This window comes from Opisthorchis viverrini (genome assembly GCF_000715545.1).
Source record: "Opisthorchis viverrini unplaced genomic scaffold opera_v5_238, whole genome shotgun sequence".
Taxonomy (NCBI): Eukaryota; Metazoa; Platyhelminthes; class Trematoda; order Opisthorchiida; family Opisthorchiidae; genus Opisthorchis; species Opisthorchis viverrini.
Window position 1 is genome coordinate 4,606 of NW_008751890.1, and position 19,492 is coordinate 24,097.

At 43.2% G+C, this 19,492-nt stretch overlaps 1 protein-coding gene across 1 annotated transcript in view; it reads right to left on the reverse strand.

The window, feature by feature from the left end:
* Positions 1-8,129: 8,129 nt before the first annotated feature.
* Positions 8,130-19,492, reverse strand: part of T265_08732 (hypothetical protein) — a gene marked incomplete at both ends in the record, with an annotated part of 83,095 nt that continues 71,732 nt past the window's right edge. The window contains one exon of the mRNA XM_009174617.1: positions 8,130-8,273. Within this exon, the coding sequence (XP_009172881.1) occupies positions 8,130-8,273 (144 nt within the window). The remainder of the gene's footprint in view (positions 8,274-19,492) is intronic.

The window sequence follows — 19,492 nt, forward strand, 5'->3', positions numbered from 1 at the left end:
TTTGGGACGAACGTTGCGTCAGCCTCGTGAATTTTCTAGACAATGGTCCTATATAGTTCTTCCACTGGGGCTGGTCTCAGTGTGACTTGTTCAAGAACGATGCGCATTCCTGAGAAGTCTGCATGGCAGAAGTCTCGAAACCACGCTTGAGGTTCGGGATTTTTGGCCCAATAGCAGATGAAATCAAAGGCCAGCACACAGTATTCGCTATGTCTCACTGGAGCGTTAATTGTTACCTGATCGCCGAAGTGTCTTTCGATCGTGATGGCCGAATCCAGGAGGAATGTGAGTTGGCCTGCGCGGTATCTGGTGGGTGCAACGACATGTTGAGTTCAAGCGCTCTGTTGAACGACATCCATCAGTGTCTCTGCGAGAAGTCCGCCTGATTCGACGCACTGGAGCTTGATCAAGGAGGTCTTTGGGGCGTTGAGGTCACCTACCAGCAGGAGATGAGTGAAGTGGTAGTTGGAGGAGAGTTGCTCAGGTGTTCGTATGAGGAGTTGGGGGGCTCGTGGGGCTAGAGTGGATATACGGGATCGAGGCTTTCGCCCAAGTTTTCCGGACCAGTTTTGTTCTTGCTGTTCAGTGGCACCCGTTCTTATGTAAGCCACGAGCGAAAGAAGGTTGTAGCACTGCTCTTTAAATTATCAGCGCGGCTCAATAAGCTTCCCAGCACGAGGATACACATTAAAAGCTCTTAAAAGTTCTTTGAACTGAGTACGAAAAGGAGTCTGGAAAAACGCCGGAGGAGGGTTATTCCAAGCAACAACTACCCGAAATGAGAATTTTGTTTGATGAAGTTGCGCACCTTAAGCCATAAAATCTTATTGCAATGTCCTCACAGTGTGTTAGTCGGGTTAACGGCGAAAAGCCTCTTGGTTAAACCTTGCTGAAAAAGGGCATAAGTATGAGGTCTCCTCGGATGCAACGATACTCCTACCAAAACAGGTGAAGCACTGAAGGACGCGTTTAATAATCAACGCGGTCAAGGTTGGCGCCCAATATCGTAGCGGCTCTCCGGTCGCGCCCAACGAGGGTCACGTCTTTCTTGCGTCCTGAGCAAACAAGTTGGTTGGCACATTCAAGCGGTACGTTCAAAACCAGCAATGTTTTTCCTGTGAAAATTTGTGAAAAAATTCTTTCACCGTTCATCTATTGATGGAGTTATCAAGTACCATTTAATGAATGCCCTCACTTTAACGTGACATCTAATTGGTAACCTCCGTTATTTTGCACTCATTTCCTATTTTGCATTTATTCTTAATCACGACACGAATCAATAGGGGCTGTTCGATGACTGCATCAATAGAACACAACAGGTGTGGGGAAATGGCTTTCCGTCGAAGACACGCCATGCAATTCCACACCTGAGAGGCCTGGTGGCACTTGAAATGGACGGGTTTGCAGGACGACCAGGTAAGCCAACTAAGTCTCGTAGCCCGTTTGTCCGCGCCAAATGCTTCTACATTAAAGGTTCAATGCATACTGCTGCTAAGAACAAAGCCATCAAAACTGAAACCAACTACCCACTGGTAAATCAAAAAGACCACTACGAATGTTGCGCTTGAATTGAGATATTCAACGCAACACTGGAGCTTCGTTTAAAGCTCCGGAGGATACAAACAAAAACAACGCAGTGACCTGACGGACGTTGATGGAGAACTTTCTTCGCTAAACGAGTGCCTTGCGCTAACCATCCCGAGTCAGCTGGCTGCGGATAAGGTCATCCAGCCTTTGATGCGGAAATAAAGACCGCCATGGCAGTTCTAGTGGACAGGCGGTCAAAAGAGAGGGGCTGATTAGCCATGTGTCATTTTCCAGAAAAATCACGTCAACAAGGCAGGCACAGTCGGTCCTCGGGAATGTCCCTAGAAAGGCTGACCACGAATCACTTCACTCATTATTTACGCTTGATGGAAAGCAATGGAACTTTTGGGCTTCTAATCACACATTGCTTTCCATCTGCCGTACAGAAGATCTTGGAGCAGGCTGACAAGGATTGGGCGTCCAATCGAGGATCGTCCTCTAGAGGCGCGAAAGCCGTGCCAAAGCAGTTCTAGTGAAGAGGCTCGAAAGATGTTTCCACTTGGTGCCAGTTTAGCCAACCCATTGCTTTCATCTGCCGTACAGAAGATCTTGGAGCAGGCTGACAAGGATTGGGCGTCCAATCGAGGATCGTCCTCTAGAGGCGCGAAAGCCGTGCCAAAGCAGTTCTAGTGAAGAGGCTCGAAAGATGTTTCCACTTGGTGCCAGTTTAGCCAACCCCAAACACATGGCCAAACCGATTGTGGTCATAAACTTTGTGCCCCCGGAAGCACGTTGACGCAACTGGTCACGACCCCGGAGAGCAGTTTCTACTCAACCGTCAGAAACCCTTCGAATATCAAAGGCGGGGATTCTCTGGAGGAGGCGAGCTTCACGTGTACGGAGCGCCAACACTTCCTTCCATAACAGATGACTAATGTACAGCAACGAATCTGACCGGGTCAGATGTGAGGAAACAAGTGGCGCGGCGTTCCGACATACCAACCACGGGCGTCGACCTCGACATCGGGGAAAGCTGCAAGAACTGCACAACCACCGAGAAGGTGAAACTGTTAATCTCTAGCTCCACTCCATCAAAAGCGGCCTCTTTCACTGTGCACACAGGTGCCGCCCAGGACCCCAACAACCAACTCCACAATCCTGACAACAGTGAAACCCATTTGGCCACCCTGATCGCGGTCGACTCGAGTGTCCACACAAACACGAAAGAAAGGCGACTGTAGCCAAATAACCATATAAGATTCGCCAACCCAAAGAACTTATGGCCGTCCTCAATGTGTGGTCCTCTTCCAAAACCAACCACATTTAACGCACCAAAAGAACCACTTCTCGGTTCTGCCACCCAGTGCATAGGAACTCACAGAGACACCTTTTCGATCAAACCGCGTCAAAGTGCTCAAGAAACAGAACAGATGGAGCTTTGCCCCAAAGCGTTCAACACCAAATCTGGCCGTCCAAAAAGCGATATTGAATGAGCTGCAAGCAGCGGTCACCGACATTTTCGTTAACTGGGAAACACTTCGTCCATCAAAGGTAAAAGACCGGCGCCGGCCGGGATCCCATGGGGCGAAAAATAACCCACAAGTGAAAAGCAGCCCGCGAGACCACCAAGACGGGTAGGGGAAAAATATGCCCTTTTGGAGCTTTGGACTCAAACCGGCCGTACAGCTATTAAGTCTGATAACTTCCCTGGTTAAAAATCTCTCGACTCCTCACCTACAGAGGCAGCATAGACATTGTTTGATTGCTTGTGTACAAACCGCCTCAGCCTGTTTAACAACCGTCCATAATCACACTCACGCAGATCTGGTCCACACCGTACGTCCCTGATGCGGAGATATCAACGGACGACTACTATGTTTTTGGGCTGACGCAAAACGAGAGAGGGCTTGTGAGGCTGCTTTTTACTTACGTGCGGCCACGCCCATTCAAGTTGTCCTGCCAGATACCACTCATGCACCTTTTCGCGATGCGCGGTCAGATTCCCTTTTTCTCGGTCTACCGTTGTACCTTGAGTCCTCCTGAAGTTGAACATATCCTCACACGAACATGAGAAACTTTTCTCCAGCCAACAGTTCACTCACCTCCTGCGGGTAGAGGACTTTGACGCTCCCAAGGCCTCCTTGATAGAGCTCCAGCGCGTCGGACCAAGTGGACTTTCTGCAGCGGCATTGACCAGTCATTCATCAGAGCGCTTGGACTAATCATGTCAATGCACCCATCAGATACCGCTCAGGCCTACATCCATCCCTCCTGGACTTAGTCATCACCAACAAAGGGCACTACGTCGATCAGGTGATATATAACGCACCACAGGGACATGCCCTGTTTGAACAAGATTTTGGCAACATGTTTTTTACCGTTGACCCAGCAATCACACAGCAGAGACATGATAAGAAGCTTTTTAAGCTCGGAGTGCACACTTTCATTAGGTAATTTTTCTCATTTCGAGTAATAGCTGTGTGGAATAACCTTTCTCTGAGGGCTGTTCACGCTTCATCTGAAACCTATACAAAGCACTGTTAGACACTTATTTATGCGAGTCCTCGGGCTGGCAAGCCTACTGACACGTACTGGCAACTTAAAGAGCAGTGCTAAGCCCTTGTTGTTTGTGCCTTTCAGGTTAACGACGACCGCTAAACGAAGATAACAAACTGGACCAGGAAAACTCGGGAAAAAGCCTTGTTCCTGTGCATTAATCCCTGAAGAAGTGGTTTACAGTGTGCCGCGTAGAGCATCAGTCCATGCGGGTAAAACGGACGAAGATGCTCCGAATACAGTTTGAGCCTATTTTTATGATGCACTGGAGCCAGACGCCCAAGACCACTTTGACATCTATCCTCATAACGTCCTGTTGTTCATTCTCACCATTCAAGACGAAGGCACTCGCTTATTCTCCGAATGAAATATGGAAGTACCTCTCTTCACTGAGAACAAGGTGCCATTCCAACAACCATTGCTTCGCATCATCTGCATCCACTTAGAGACCACCAGCCTATGAACCCCAGGATTTTACGTCGTCCGCAAAAGGTATATATGGACTTGAGGAACATGGGGAAGTTCGTTAGCGAAGACAAAAACCGCGGTGGTCCCAACACATAGCCTTGATGAACTCCATTAGAAACCGGAGGCGTGGAATATAAGGTCAAGCTTGGGTTTACTGGGAATGCTCTGTCCTCTAGGAGCATCCTCATCCGGCATTTAGCTTCCTCTTGAATTCCATAAGGCTCGAGTTTTCTCGAGCGGTGTGACATGCGGGACTCGATCGAACGCTTTCAAAAATTCAAGCAATGAAGTACCTTATGAGTCCTATGTTCCAAACTTGGGTTAAGCTATTCATCAGTATAAGCATATTCGTCACTCAAGTACTTCTCGGAAAGAATGCATGGATTGACCTTTGTACCGCCAGTTTAAGTTTATGATGCTTGGCAACCTTAGCAATGTTTTTTCTCACCTGACAAAGCATCTATCACCTGCTTCAATTTCGACAGCTCGTTTGGCTGAGGAATGCAACCGTAACCCTCCGATTTCTTATCTGCTTTAGGAAAATTCGTTCTTCGAAAATGCGACACATGCATACTCCTCCGTTACAGGACTGTTAACCTATGTAATAACACGGTTAAGGATACTAAATGCCCTGAGGGGCAGAGAGTGTTTTGATTGCGAATAATCAATCACTTGCCCACAAGCTTTTAGAGTTTGGGACCGAAATTTGCCCGAAGCGTGTTAAAATGATTGGTCGTAGAAATCCCTGAGGAATATCGCTCACGGCAACCGAACAGTCGGATTACGACAACCTATTCCACTACACTGTGTTTTGATTTTATAATTTAAATCATGTGTCTTCATAGTTCACGAAATAGCAGTCGTGAAGCGAGATCAACTAAAATGTTCGGAGTGTTGGTGCTGATGTCTGTAGCAGAATAACACAGATGACCGACCAATGTTAAACACACCCCGTGGATCGTTAGCCGGAGGTTGAGGAACTTCAAGGTCCTGCGTGCAACCTAAGGACTATCTACTTGGAATATTTTGCAGGGAAAAGGTGTGGAAGACATTTTAAAAAATGAATAGCCTGAACAGGCGCAATTGGCCTGGTTTCGCAGGTTTTATTTTGTACAAGTGAACCATTTCGAATTGCTACGGGTGTAACGGTGATATAACTGATGAGGCGGCATCTGAGTAGTATGTCTTCCTCCTGTAAATTCGCTGTGCGTCTCTTGAGAAGGGAAAGCTATTTCGGAATCTGTGGAGTCGCTTTGTAACATTTGCTTGGATTTGAGCGACAGTCAATGAATATCCAGTAAAGTTCAAGAAGACGCGTTCAAGAGACGATAGATATTCATTTTTTCTAAATAAGATGCACATGAGAGTTTTGCTTCCCTGTCCAATAGTCCGTAACTGGTCAGTTAGCATTTTATAATAACTAACCCCGCAGCGAAGACCTTTCATTCGTGGGTATTTTTCCACTCAATAAATGGCGAAGTGATTGACTGTTTGTCTGTTAGCCGAGGCTGGCAACTGGATTGCAAACGCCTCATCACAAATCTAGGTGGCATCATTATTGCGGGCACCCAACCTAGATATTGAAAATCTTCCTGGCTTTAAAAATATAAGAGAGCGATTTGTACCTACCATCAGTAGCGATGTCAAGAAACAAATGGACCTATCGCAGTTACAATAATTTAATACTTTTAAAAAAATTTGATTTATCTGTCCGCCTCATTCCGGGAGATCAGTATGGTTAGTCTTTACTGCCATTACTGGTGCGTCTATGATTGCGCAGCCTTGTTAGCGTTTTGAACAACAGTGCGACATGGTCAGCAGTTCTTGATTATTTAATCGTTATTCGCTGAGTAAATCGGCGTAATGGAATCGATAAACCTTCAAATATGTGAAACATCAACTCCAAGCTCAGGCGGGCGGGGTAGAAAAAGATGTAGTTTAAAAATCTTCAAAGGCATTAGCTCAAATATTGACTGCCTAAGTAAGGTTACGTAATGGTAATTTGACTGCTTTATTTCACCAAAGCAGATTATTCGGCTACTATTTATTACCTCTCCGTCAGTATCGTATATGCACGTGTTTTATATGCTTACTTTATTTACAATGGTACGGAAAGTTGTAGACCGCGACGGACTCACTCCTCAGTAGTATCCGTCTTGTGGGTGCGCATCAACAATGGTAACGATTTCGGGCATTCTTGCACGACTTGAATAAAGTTCTCGAAGGTTTAGTCGAATTTTAACAAACCAGGAGTTAAGAGTCTTTCCTGATTGGTTGAGATTTGGGCAATAACCTAAGGTGCTGCATGATGCCAATGTCAGTATCAGTGAAACCATACAAAAAGCATGCACAACTAACCCACCGATTTGTCGCTGTTGACGACTAAGTTCTAATCGTGGGCGGCTACACAACCGTGAAATTACCCTAAGTGGGTTGCCACCTTGTGGTTCTGGAAAGACTACCTACAAAGCTCAGAATAGCACAGTGGTTAAGGCACAAGTTTACTAACTGGAAGGTATGTGCTTCGAATGCAATGGCAACTCCCACCTAGCCTGGAAAACCGAGAATATTATAGTCCTCGTACTTTCTTCGGGTTGAATTGCACCTGGTAAACGGAGATTGGTCAAAGTTGACAAATGCTTGTTTTTGCGTAAGACATACATTTTGCTCAAACTTATTGTTCAAAATACCACAATTTAGTCCCATGGTTACAAAAGTAGTTAAATATTAAATTTGTAGGGCAAAATGTTTGAACCGGAATTTCGCCCCTATTTTCATGAAGTGACCAAATGTCCATAAAGCTACTGTGAATCAGCAGTTGGAGGGTACCCAAAGGGTTGGAAATAAGCCGAAATATGCATTTAGTTGCGACAAATACACTCATTTGCAAATCAACTTAGGTGTCACGCGAGACTCAAATAAATCTCCCGCTTATGATGTTCTTCAGTTGAATGTGCCGCTTCAGGTTTTCACTGGCACACTAGTGTAGCTATCGCAGCATATTTTCATGAAGGAAACTACTCACGAGGTTGGTGTGGAGGAGTTTTCAGCAACCCCGTTTTCCGTTCCTTTATGATCTACTTAGTTGATTATGTAAGCCACATTGGATATGAGGTAAACTGATTGCAGGTTACGCACCTGTTGTCAAGATAAGCTTAACAGAGCCATAAATCTTTATGGGTGCGCAGCGTAAACCAGTTTTTGAAAGTAGCGGAATGATTCACTCACGCAACAAAGCAGCTGCAACCGGAACAGAGGCGCGAACACTATTGTAAACAATGATTACATTGATGTGTTTGGTGTAAATAATACCTTCCACCCCGGAACTAATTTGCTTACGAAGGTAAGCCAGAGTTTATGCACATTCAGCATTTGATATATTCGATTTTTCTAAATATTTTGGAGATGCGGAGGAGTTTAGGGCAAATTGATCTAACATCCGATTAAATATTGCCACAGCATTTCAGGCAAGAAACTGTGAGCTATAAACAAATAATTTTGTAGAACACACACTTACATGACTCGTTTGAACAATCGTCCCGGTGAATCCACACCACGCTGGATTTTTACGTTCCACATTACTCAAGCGCAAACAAGTTCACCTTTTCAAACGCAAAAGTCGGGATGAGTCCGACGTCCACTGGTGGAGTAGCGGTAACACGCTCGCGTCGCATGTCAGATGTGCTGAGTTCAATTCCCAGCACAGCCACTGGATATTCTCTCTGATGAGCTCCAAAAAGAGCGAAACTGGAATCCAGTGCTTTTCCCTCTTAGTGTGGACTCACCAGCACGATTGCGCGAGGACAGGAGCACGATCTTTCAGACGAGAGTCATGTGAGTGTGTTCTACAAAGTCTCGCAACCACGAACAACTGGAATAATTTTTTAAAGCTGACAGACAACATGACGGTTATCAAGGTTTAGGCTCAAATCTTATATATGTCATGCATTTCTAGTAATCAGCTACATACCGCGACAAAAAGGCAACAATATTTCTGGAACGTGACGGGTGTTTGTGTTCCTTGCGTTAAAATCAACCGTAAGAGTGGTTCTTTCGTGATCAAGGTATAAGATACTCAGCTTGAGACTGTTTATATTATCCGACAAGCGTTTTATTCACATTTTTCATTACATGGCGTACACGAATAGTTAATCAAACAGGTTAATGAACACAGACAAGGTGTATTTTTCAACCATGATCTCACAGAAATTTAGCACTGATATTCACATGATTTAACACTATTCCTTGTTCACTGTTAGCCAGATGACGGTTCTGATTTCTTAGAAACTGAGCACGAATTCATTTTGTGTAGTAGTCGATTTACGTTCTTCACACTCAAGGTAGTGTTAGGCCGCGGTGGGCTCATGTCACCGTAGAAGAATTTTATAAACTAAGAATGTATAGCTCAGGATATATTCACCTCGAATTGAAGGACGGTTGCCAAATATCGAATGCAAAACTGACTGGAAGGAACGGGATACTAGAGTCTACAGCACCATAATCAAAGGTTAAATTAACTGTACTGCAAGTGCTTTTTTAAAGAACTGAATACAGGAATTTAGGGGCGTTAAGCACTGCTCGTTCGGTAATTAATTGTTGGGTGTTTACCACAGTTGACCACGGCACAAATAAGGGTGATATCTTGCTCAGCTGTGACATACAAACGAAATAGCGCTACAATTTGTAGACGCACTCGAAAATTGCCCAGAAATCTAAAATCAACTTACACTATCCGTTTTCATTAGCTCCTAACATAATGTTAACGAAAATCGCTTCATTTAAACTTATGCTTTCTTCTTTTCGTTTTGTAGCTCACCAAATGTCTGCGCATCTTGTCAATGGAACACTTATGGGCACATGCTAGAAGTACGACTCAGAATATCGAAACCAAATAAAAGAGCAAGGAATAGTTCATTACGAAAAACAGTTGAATGGTACGTGAATCTCGATAGATTGTCAACGTCGCTTTCTGCCCCTGTTCTGTAGATCTTTTTCACTGAAAGACCGCCCCCGAATAACCTCCCGAATGAGAAGTTTATGATACCACTGTGCCTTTAAATGTGGTACATGACATTTACCGAAGAGACTTTTAGCGGAAAAGAATCACTTGCTTTTTTATGGAGACCGGTGGAATCGTTGATCCCTACCATCAATGTTTAATAGCTGTCTTTTTGGTCGATATTTTGTGGTAGATCAGGTGATTTGACGCAAACAGACGGATGCACTCAGATATCACTGATATCAAGGCTATCGGGCAAAATTAGGAAACTAAACTTTGATGAATCTCTTTCGAGTGTTCTCCTCAGATTAGCTAGCAATGCACCAGGCTGTCTTTGCATATAAGCCGGCTTGATGATGGCGTAATCATTTTTCGTTGGTAATTGGAAGAAATTTGGTAATTTAAACTAGGGTTTTTTTCCCTACAAGTGAAAACAATTTATGTTGAAAGCCTAAGAAACATCGTAGAGCTCTTTCATCCTTATTGGGAATTATAAGCAGTGCACATCTCGCGAAAAGCCAGGGACCTCTCGGCTGGTAGTCTGAACACTCAATCGTTCGGCTGCTAGCAGCTGACCAGTAGTCTGATTAACTAGCATTTAGGATAGATCACCGCTGATTCTTTGAATAATGGATCCACATCATTTGTTTGCGTGTTGACTATCTACTGAAGTGACGATTTCTCACGTGGAATTCCCACCCACGTTGTGAAACTTTTCTTCCTCCAAGCTACTTATAGATTGTTAGTAGTGTGATGAGACCCAATAACTTTCAGGTGAGATTTCGTTTCTGTCGGGCAATCAATCCTGAAAAGCTGAGAAGAATCGTTTGGATGCTTTATTCTTATTGCGAGGTAACAGTAATGTGCAAGCATTACTTTTCCGACATAGGTCATCAGCACAAATCTCAAATGAGCTGAGCTGGCATGTCACAGATTTGCAACTTTTCGTCAGTAAACATACGGTGGCCGGTAGTTACTGGAAATGACGGTCTTGTTGTTTTTTGACTCGTAATATTTTCCAAAGAGTATAAGGAGCGGTCTTTGGTTGAGTATATAGATCACAATTCCTTATAAGTGCTTATCGGTAATCAGTTCTAGAGCTGGTGATATCCTCGTACACTTGGGAAGCGACGGCCAATGAAGCTTAGTGCAACCTATTTGTTTTGAAAGGTAAGCAACAAAAAATCCCGAGTAGGAGGGGTTAGGTTAGTGTTAAGTTCTTTTGGTTCACTGGCAGGATTCTAATTAACTCCTGTCATCTACTGAATGTCACGTGAGTCACTTGCAGCAGATACATATGAAAATGATGATGGCCATTATGGTGACAAGTGAACAATGTTGCTTCTTGCATTAACGATACCGATGGGCCTGGGGACATTACATACAGTAGTACAAAATGGTTTACTTTGTGCGTCCAACGTATCTCTAATCTCCTTTCAATTCCAAGGCCGTACGCATCCTGCACCTACGCGCAGCTAGAGGTGATGAGAAATCATAGTAACCTCGCACTATGCGAAGAGGTGGTGTTGTGCGAGGTATTTGAGTTTCTTCCGTTTGAAGGAAGTGAGCCGAACTTCAAGTGCTATAGTAATGCATGGTGTACATAAATAACAGTACCTCGACTCAGACAGTGACGGAAATGAAGTTTCACCTATTATCTTAGAGGATGAATACGCATGAAGACTTCACGGTTAAGCACGATTGCGTTTACATTCGTGCTCCTCATTAGAAGGGTTGGATTTGTCATAAAAAAAGCCGCTACACCACCATCCACTGGTGGCGCAAACTGCGGTTATAAACGTTCCAGCCCTTAAATCATCAGAATTACTTTATCAGTCCGCATGAAACACAATGGTTCCTTGATAATATCTAATGGACTTAAACTCTTAGACAGAAGGTAGCCTACTCGGTGACACTAAGTGATTGGCTTATGGCCACTTCTAGACCTATAGAAGCTTGGAGGCTGAAGCCAACGTTTGTCTAAGCTTGAAGAAGATCTCGGTATGTCATTCGATCCGGAAATCGTTTTATGGAAGAAGCGGCTATGTATCTGGCGACGTGGCAACCGTCAGCCGTGTGTCACTAAAATGATCCCTCGAGTTTCACGGAGTTATCGAAAACTGATTTCCACCGTGGAAATTAAGCAAATAGTTTCTAGCTGGGAGAGTTGCTTCATAAGTGGTTATCCTTTCCACACTTATGCTCTTGATATCGTTCTATTATTTCAGATCAACCGGATGCCACAAAAACTCAGTTACACCCACCCACCCCCGGTTCTGTGTTCAATATTGAGATCATTTTATACAGTGGTTTCAGAAGAGCTCAACAATGGAGGATTGCTTTGGGGAGACCAAGATGTTCCTCCAAAACAATGTGCCTGAGACCAGACACAATTTTTTAGTGTTCCCTGTTTTTACAGAAATAAGTACTATCTTAATTCGAAATGTATCATACGCAATGCTCCAGAAACATCCCGGCCGAATTACTCTAATCAAAGGTCTCAAATTAGATTGAGATATCTAAGTTTGAACCCCATGTTTCCGTTAACCCGAATTATCGGATACCGTTTACCGATCAGTGAAGTGTAGCCATCGATCGCGATTCACCTAATAGGCCTAATAACGCCGTTTACTCTAACGCTTGTTCTACACCCAGAATATCCGTACGTTCGCGGTCAAAATGCCTACCAATAAGTCAATGCCGTTCATTGAAAGCGTGTTTGGTGAATAGCTTAAACGAGCTTTATACCGAATTCCGCAGCATTAGCTTTTGACTAACTAAATGGCTCCATGCGTAGCAAGTATATCGATTTGAATTCGGTTCAAATTAGAGTCTGTTGAGTTATCCTCCTTTAAGAACCCGTAGTAACTACTTGCCTCCGTGCCAAACACGAACAGTGTTAAGACTAGCATGGCAGGAATAGCCGTCACAAGTTAATCAAATGGGTGCGATGGTGTCACCTAGGTGGCCCATGCTTATACATAAATATTCCCACACTGAAAGGAACGAAGGTTTTTGCATCGGGTAAAATGGAAAGCAAAACGTCAACACCCGAGCATAGCCACAACAGATTGCAAAGATTAAACCCTAATTCTTCAGGGAATCCACCACTTCCAGGCCTCCCGTTTTCGATAGCAATAACTATTACGGAGCTCCATCTATAATCCATTGAAAAATTCACCCTAAAAATTCACGTTCATTTCTGAGCATAACACACCGTTCGTAATGTTGCTCAAAGCGCTCCGGCACCCAACAACTGGTTTCAATCTTTTTGGTGCTCATGTCATAGGTGCGATCCTGGAGAAGCTGTGAGCCTGATGTTCCACATCCGACAAGTACTCTTGTTTGCATAAGAATTTGTTTCTGATAGGAGATTCAAATGTACCTAGTTGAATCTGCCATTTATGATGGTCCACTTCAAGTGGGTGTACTGAAGCAGGCAGCCTTATGTTTCAGCTGGTACGATACATGAAACAACGCAATACATTGCTGGCTAGACATAACACACTATTCATGAGGTAGATGAAAGCACTTTGACAGCCCACGACAGATTTCGCCCATGCTAATGCTGAATTGACAAACCCAAGTGGTCGAAACTACACATCCCATATGCACAGGCTCCCTAATGGACCGTCTTCCTTGATTTACGTGTGAGTAGCATATCCCCCCTCGCTTGTGCTTCTGCCCTACTGTATTAGAGCATGGTCTGGCGTCCCGGAAATACCTGTCCCAGTTTGCTACCTAACTTGTGAAGTACAACGGAAGGGAATTTGTGTAAACTTGACACATTTTAAGGTATAACTAGTTCGGAAGAACCAACGTAGTGCCAATGCCTAATACTCTTAGGTGGTGTGTATAACTCAGTACCACATTAAAAGTGTTATTCATGAGTAGATGAAAGCGCTTTGACAGCCCACGACAGATTTCGCCCATGCTAATGCTGAATTGACAAACCCAAGTGGTCGAAACTACACATCCCATATGCACAGGCTCCCTAATGGACCGTCTTCCTTGATTTACGTGTGAGTAGCATATCCCCCCTCGCTTGTGCTTCTGCCCTACTGTATTAGAGCATGGTCTGGCGTCCCGGAAATACCTGTCCCAGTTTGCTACCTAACTTGTGAAGTACAACGGAAGGGAATTTGTGTAAACTTGACACATTTTAAGGTATAACTAGTTCGGAAGAACCAACGTAGTGCCAATGCCTAATACTCTTAGGTGGTGTGTATAACTCAGTACCACATTAAAAGTGTGGTGACAGAGGTGGGATTCGAACCCACGCCCTTTCGGACCGGTGCCTTAAACCGGCGCCTTAGACCGCTCGGCCACTCTGCCTGGTCACGGGCTGACAGATCTGTTTATAGAACATGGTCTATATATTCATTGCATACCCTACAAAAATTGGCATACGTGTTTCGACCAGATCCAACGGAATTAAAAACCTCTTCACTGAATAGTCTCACCTGCAAAGGATGGGAAACTATCACAAACGAGAGATTCAGCTGTAACCAGTTATTTCTCCTGGTAAAATCAAATTCGTACGCAAACGAGAGTTTTTGGCGAATTCCATCCTACTTGAATTCAACTATAACATAAAGTTGACAGAAAATCGGAGGGTGCATTTACCGAATGAGCCGCAACAACGACGAAATCGATCGTGGTCTACCAAAGTGTTTCCAGTAACTTTGTGTGAAATGTTACGTCTAGACGACGGCTTGTTGCGATATCTCGAATATGGTACCAAATGAAACATTATGCTATCTGGTTGAACACATTCACTTGAAACGGACCATCATAGATGGGAGATTCAGGTAAATTCAGCTCGGTCTTCTATTGAAACCAAATTATCGTCTACTCATTTTCATGAGACAGGATCACTCCAGTGATTTTAGCACTCACATCAGCTTTATCACACCGTCTGTGGGTACAAGATTAGCTACACCTAAAGTTACTTCCTAAAACGGTTAGAAGTAGTCCCTGACGATAACAAGACAGGCTTTCTTACCACTGTCTGTCGCGAAGTTACGTTCCGCAAGATGAAGAACTTCACCGCGCTAGGAAATTTGAAGCCTAAAATTTATGGTCCAGGAAATTTGCGTTCAAGAAAAACGGAATCGGATGAAATAACGGAGGGTATACGAGAACCACAATAGATAATGAATGACCGTCACTACTCCAGGACCCAATGATGAATATCGTGTTAACATTTGGTGTGAGTTAAATCAGAGTAGTTTGCCATTTGACGGTTTCGTGGCTGCTGATGTTACCGATAAAATAGCGTCATTTTCTGGGATATATGACACTCAACTTAAGCATATTTGAACGGGTACATGAGTCTAGAAGCGAACCCCATGATTCTTGCTTCCGTCACCCTGAAAGTTTAACTCATTCTGCCAACACGTTTTGTATTACAAAACCTTAAACAGCCTATAGAGTATGACAAAATTAGAATGGTATTGTTTTTAACTTGGGAGCTAGAAATGAACTGAGACGCGTCTTTAAAGTTCAAACTAGTTTCACTAGAATTAGTCAGACATTAAAATTCCTGCCCACGCCTATCTGATTCAACCTTATAATGTCCAGAAGATTCAAACATGGCGGCCTCGTTAGTGCTGGTTACAGTTTTTATCTTGACATTTCGGGAATCCGTTGGAAGGTTTGACGAAAAGATTTCGCCATGAACATTTTGGTTTCAAATACCAGGCCATCTCTTCGCTGCTGTTCGGTATGGGAATCATGATTACTTTTATACTGTGGATTAGAGCCGTGGGATAAAATCACCACTGGATTGAGTTTTGAACTAACATGTGAACTAAATTCAGGCCATAACAAATTAAGTTGGCTTTCGTGCCGTCAACTACTGATGGTTCATTTTTCAGATGAAAAAATACTTCGGAACATTAGACTTTTCGTAAACTCATAATCACTTTTTCAAATAGACTATGAGAAAAAACTTACTTTTATGCCTTTTTCACCCAAATCAGCGAACAAAATGATTTTGACAAGCTTCTTGTCTGACGAGATGTTAGAGTTACATATTCTGGTTCAGTTTAATTAGCGGCCAGAGACGTGTTCCTTTAGGCGAGGCCAGTTTTACCTGAATGGCAATCTAAATGCAATAAATTGAAGCGTAATATTTGTATGCTAATCTGAGCAATAGATTCGTTGGCAGTAGAATGGATGTGTCAAACTGCTTGTGACGAAGGCGAAACATACCAGTAGATTAAAATATCATCGTCTGGCTGAAATGATCGGTTGTGATGGTGAGGTCAAGGGGATGTTACTATGCACTTGTGACAGTGAGCCCCGAAACTTGTGTCCCTTTTGTTGGTTTAGACTAACATCGTACAGGAGCAAGCAAATAACCTCGGACGACATTAAGGCTAGGTCAAATTCCACAAATCCTGCGCGTAGTCACAAAAAACGTTCGGTGATCTGTCCGTCCCTGTTCATTCATCAACTCTTCGCCAATTCGTCTTCTGCATCAGCTATTGTCTGTATGACCCTTGGATTACCTGGCTTCATTTTTCAATACTTTCAGCGCTTTTACAAACTTCCAATGCATTTGCACGCTTATTTTGCCAGTTGTGCAGAAGATTTGAAGAAATCATCCCGAACAAGTCTAAAAAGAACAACTAGAACAATAAGTAATGCACTCTTTGTAAGCGACAGGTTAGGCAGTGGCATCTACATACGAGGCTGCGCTGTATAGCATGGCGTACTTGTCAAACGGAATGGTGCGATTTCTTTTTTGCATGGTTTAGATAGATCTCAAATAGTGAGGTGTCAACGACCTTAATACAACTAAACCGGCAGAACACATTAAAAACGGCCTAAAATATTCTTTCAACCATGAAAATGGGGCTCATCAAAGCATAGAATATTCAAGGATGCGATTGCGTCTGGTCTTCTGAAAGACAATTTGGCGTTAGGATATTCTGTTGAAGGAACAATACTCATAATTCACTGAAAACTCTTAGACAGCTCATTACCTGTTCCACCCTTCCTGAATCTTATCATTTAGGAACAGCTGAACTAAATACAGATGTCGAAAATTCGTGAAACGCACTGATTAGCACACCAATGGGTGCTTAACGAAAGGCCGAACTTTATTCCATCAGAAAAAATTATAACCATATGCAGCATAAAACGGCCTCTGTGCAGACTGTTCAGTCAAAGACTATTGGGTGAGAAATGTTCGCTTCAATATTTTTAAACTAAATACGAGGACGGCAGCCGGCGGTAGCTGAAAAAGTTTACTTACTGTTTCTTGGATGCAGAATAATTTATTCACAAGGACAAACTCAAGCTTCACTCCCATCAAACACCACGCGTCTTTAACCATTAAATTATTTTTCCATGACTCTATATCGAGGTCGATCAAATAGCAACTCCAGAATTTTACAGTCCTATCCGCTTACCAGTAGGTAAGCATTCCCTTATGATTAACTTTTTTATATTCTGGACTGTTCAGTGTCTGTGATTTTGGATTAAACCAGAGTAGGCGGCTCAAGAGCATCAAATACGGAAAATACTGCGTCCTTACCAGGATATCTCTTTGTAAACGGTGCGTTTCGGCAGGTACCTTAATATTGGTCACTTTGGTTCATTTGGCATGACACTGCCCTCAACTGTCGCTAACCTCATTCCTTCTGGATAAGGCATCCGGTTTTTGTGACATTCTTCATAGGAAGAAAAATATAAACGTTTCTGTCATTGTCAGGCTTCATTGGCTTTCAGATATTTGCAATTACTTCGGTAAAACCCAAAAATGCATACCAAAGTTCATTTATGAAAGCTGCAGGATCTGTATCAAGAAAAACGTAAAATGCTCAGTAAATTAGGCAAAAATTGACTGGTGTATAATTTGTTCACTGTTTTTCGGAATGGCAGGAACACCGAAGGCTACAGTTGGGCAAGTGACTTGAGGATAAATCTAAATATAATCGTAAAACACTTTCTTCAAATGAAGCGGGTCACGGGTCTGAAGAAAGCTGGTACTACAGAGTCACTTCAAGGCTTTTGTCGTCAATTTAAAAAATCAACCTACTTACAGAGGACAGAATTCCCAATTGTTTTAGTGCGTACCAAATCCTGAATGTGAAAACAGTTTTCTGGTTATTTTGCTAAATCCCTACTTGGAAATGCAGTCATTTGTCTGGAGCAAATGGCTGAAATTGGTCCATATGGCTCGTATATGACGTTCTTTCTAACTGCGCTTTCACGTTTTAAATGCTTTGACATGGGGTCATAGAACAAATGCTTATGGCCAGTTTTGATCAATGAATGAAAGTGAATAATATGTAGGAGATCAAATCCGGTTCGCTGAACTTTGTAGCTTGGTTTCAAACTTCCAGTCGGATGTCATGATTGTACCCAGCTGCGCAATGACGGTTCCTTGATTGGGCACCAAGCGTCTGTAACTAAACTGTTCGGCAAGACGAGCAAAGAAAGACGCCTAAATCCCACTCAAGTAGCTAAAACGGGAAACCTGGAGAAGTGTGACCTTACTGGAAAAGGCTGCACAAGTTGGTTGTTGTAAATGCTCTGCCAGTATGTTCAATCGAGTAAAATTTTGAGGAACTTCGCAACTTTCGGTTTTGATATTATGGGATAATAAACCTGGTTTCTTGCGTGATAAAACAGCACTGGGACACCAAATGATTTGGAATGCCTGAGGCAATTTCACGCCCAGTGTAGGTCTAGTCACGTTCTCCGTGTACCCGTTTTTCAACTAAGTTGTAGCCTTTGGCTGAAGAGTGCATCTTTTGGATAGAAAACCGATTCAAGAAAGATTCATTCCGCTCTACTCTGGTTTCTAGGAACCCTTGACAAAAACCCAGATAACTCAAGTGTACTATTAAAAAACACCCCGAGATGCTCCGCGCACTTGCCATATTTCGTCCCGTTTTGAATTAACCTGGATGATTGCAGCCTACAATGGGAGGTCCCTATCAGAAGGTGGGTGAAACGTTAAATATAATTCGGGGGTTGATTGTTTTCCATTATGTAGACTACCATATTAAGATGTGTTTCACAAGCCAACCGGCTAAATGACCTCATCGGTTTTACCCACAGTTCACACGATAGTCAGTGGGATGTGCCACTTACCATCTTAGCCACAGCACATACCTCACGTTATTGCTTGTCACGATGGTCTCCATATTAGATGACCTTTTTAACGTTGTTTTTAGGGACATCCATAACGGCTGATACGATTTGGGCTTCTAAAATCTGCTGAAAATATTTGTCAAACGTCATTTTTGCAATATATTTGGTTTTCACGTAATCTGTCGGTCATCAGCATTAAATCAGATTGACTGTTGTTCGATCCTTAACAAACAAAGCTGACGGCGCAGTTGTTCGTTCATGGTGACGATAACCTCAGCTTGTTAAACCGTCCGAAGAGAACTGTACGTTCTGGGAGCTGGTTGGTTTAATGACTATACAGTCAAAGGGAACCAGTTTACTTTCTTCCTTGCAGTCTAGCCGTGCAAGTAATCGGCCGACCGCTTGCTGAGTCGCAAATTATTGTCGGCGTTTTATTTTTGACGCATAGTTTGTGCTTGCAAACGGTAAAGTAGTTTTGTGGTTGTGACGCCCCTACCGGAAGACGCTGGCTTCCTTAGCCTTTTGAGACTCTAATTTGCCGCTTCGTTGATCTTAAACCCTTCCGAATACTTCGTAAAATTCAACAAAAAGGTCTTACAGAATGCGCTTGAATGGAACACTACGATTCCTTCCTTTCTGCGTTAATACGTTGGAGTATCCCAAAACTTGTCGTAAAAAGAGAAGCCATTGGAATGTGTCTGACAACTAGTGACCTAAAGGAGCCCAAAAAATCTCAGCACAGACGTCTAGAACAAGGACAGCAATCCCCTAACGTTTCGCCTTTTCACTCTAAGGCAGACGGCAAACTAAATAACATCAAAATTATCTATT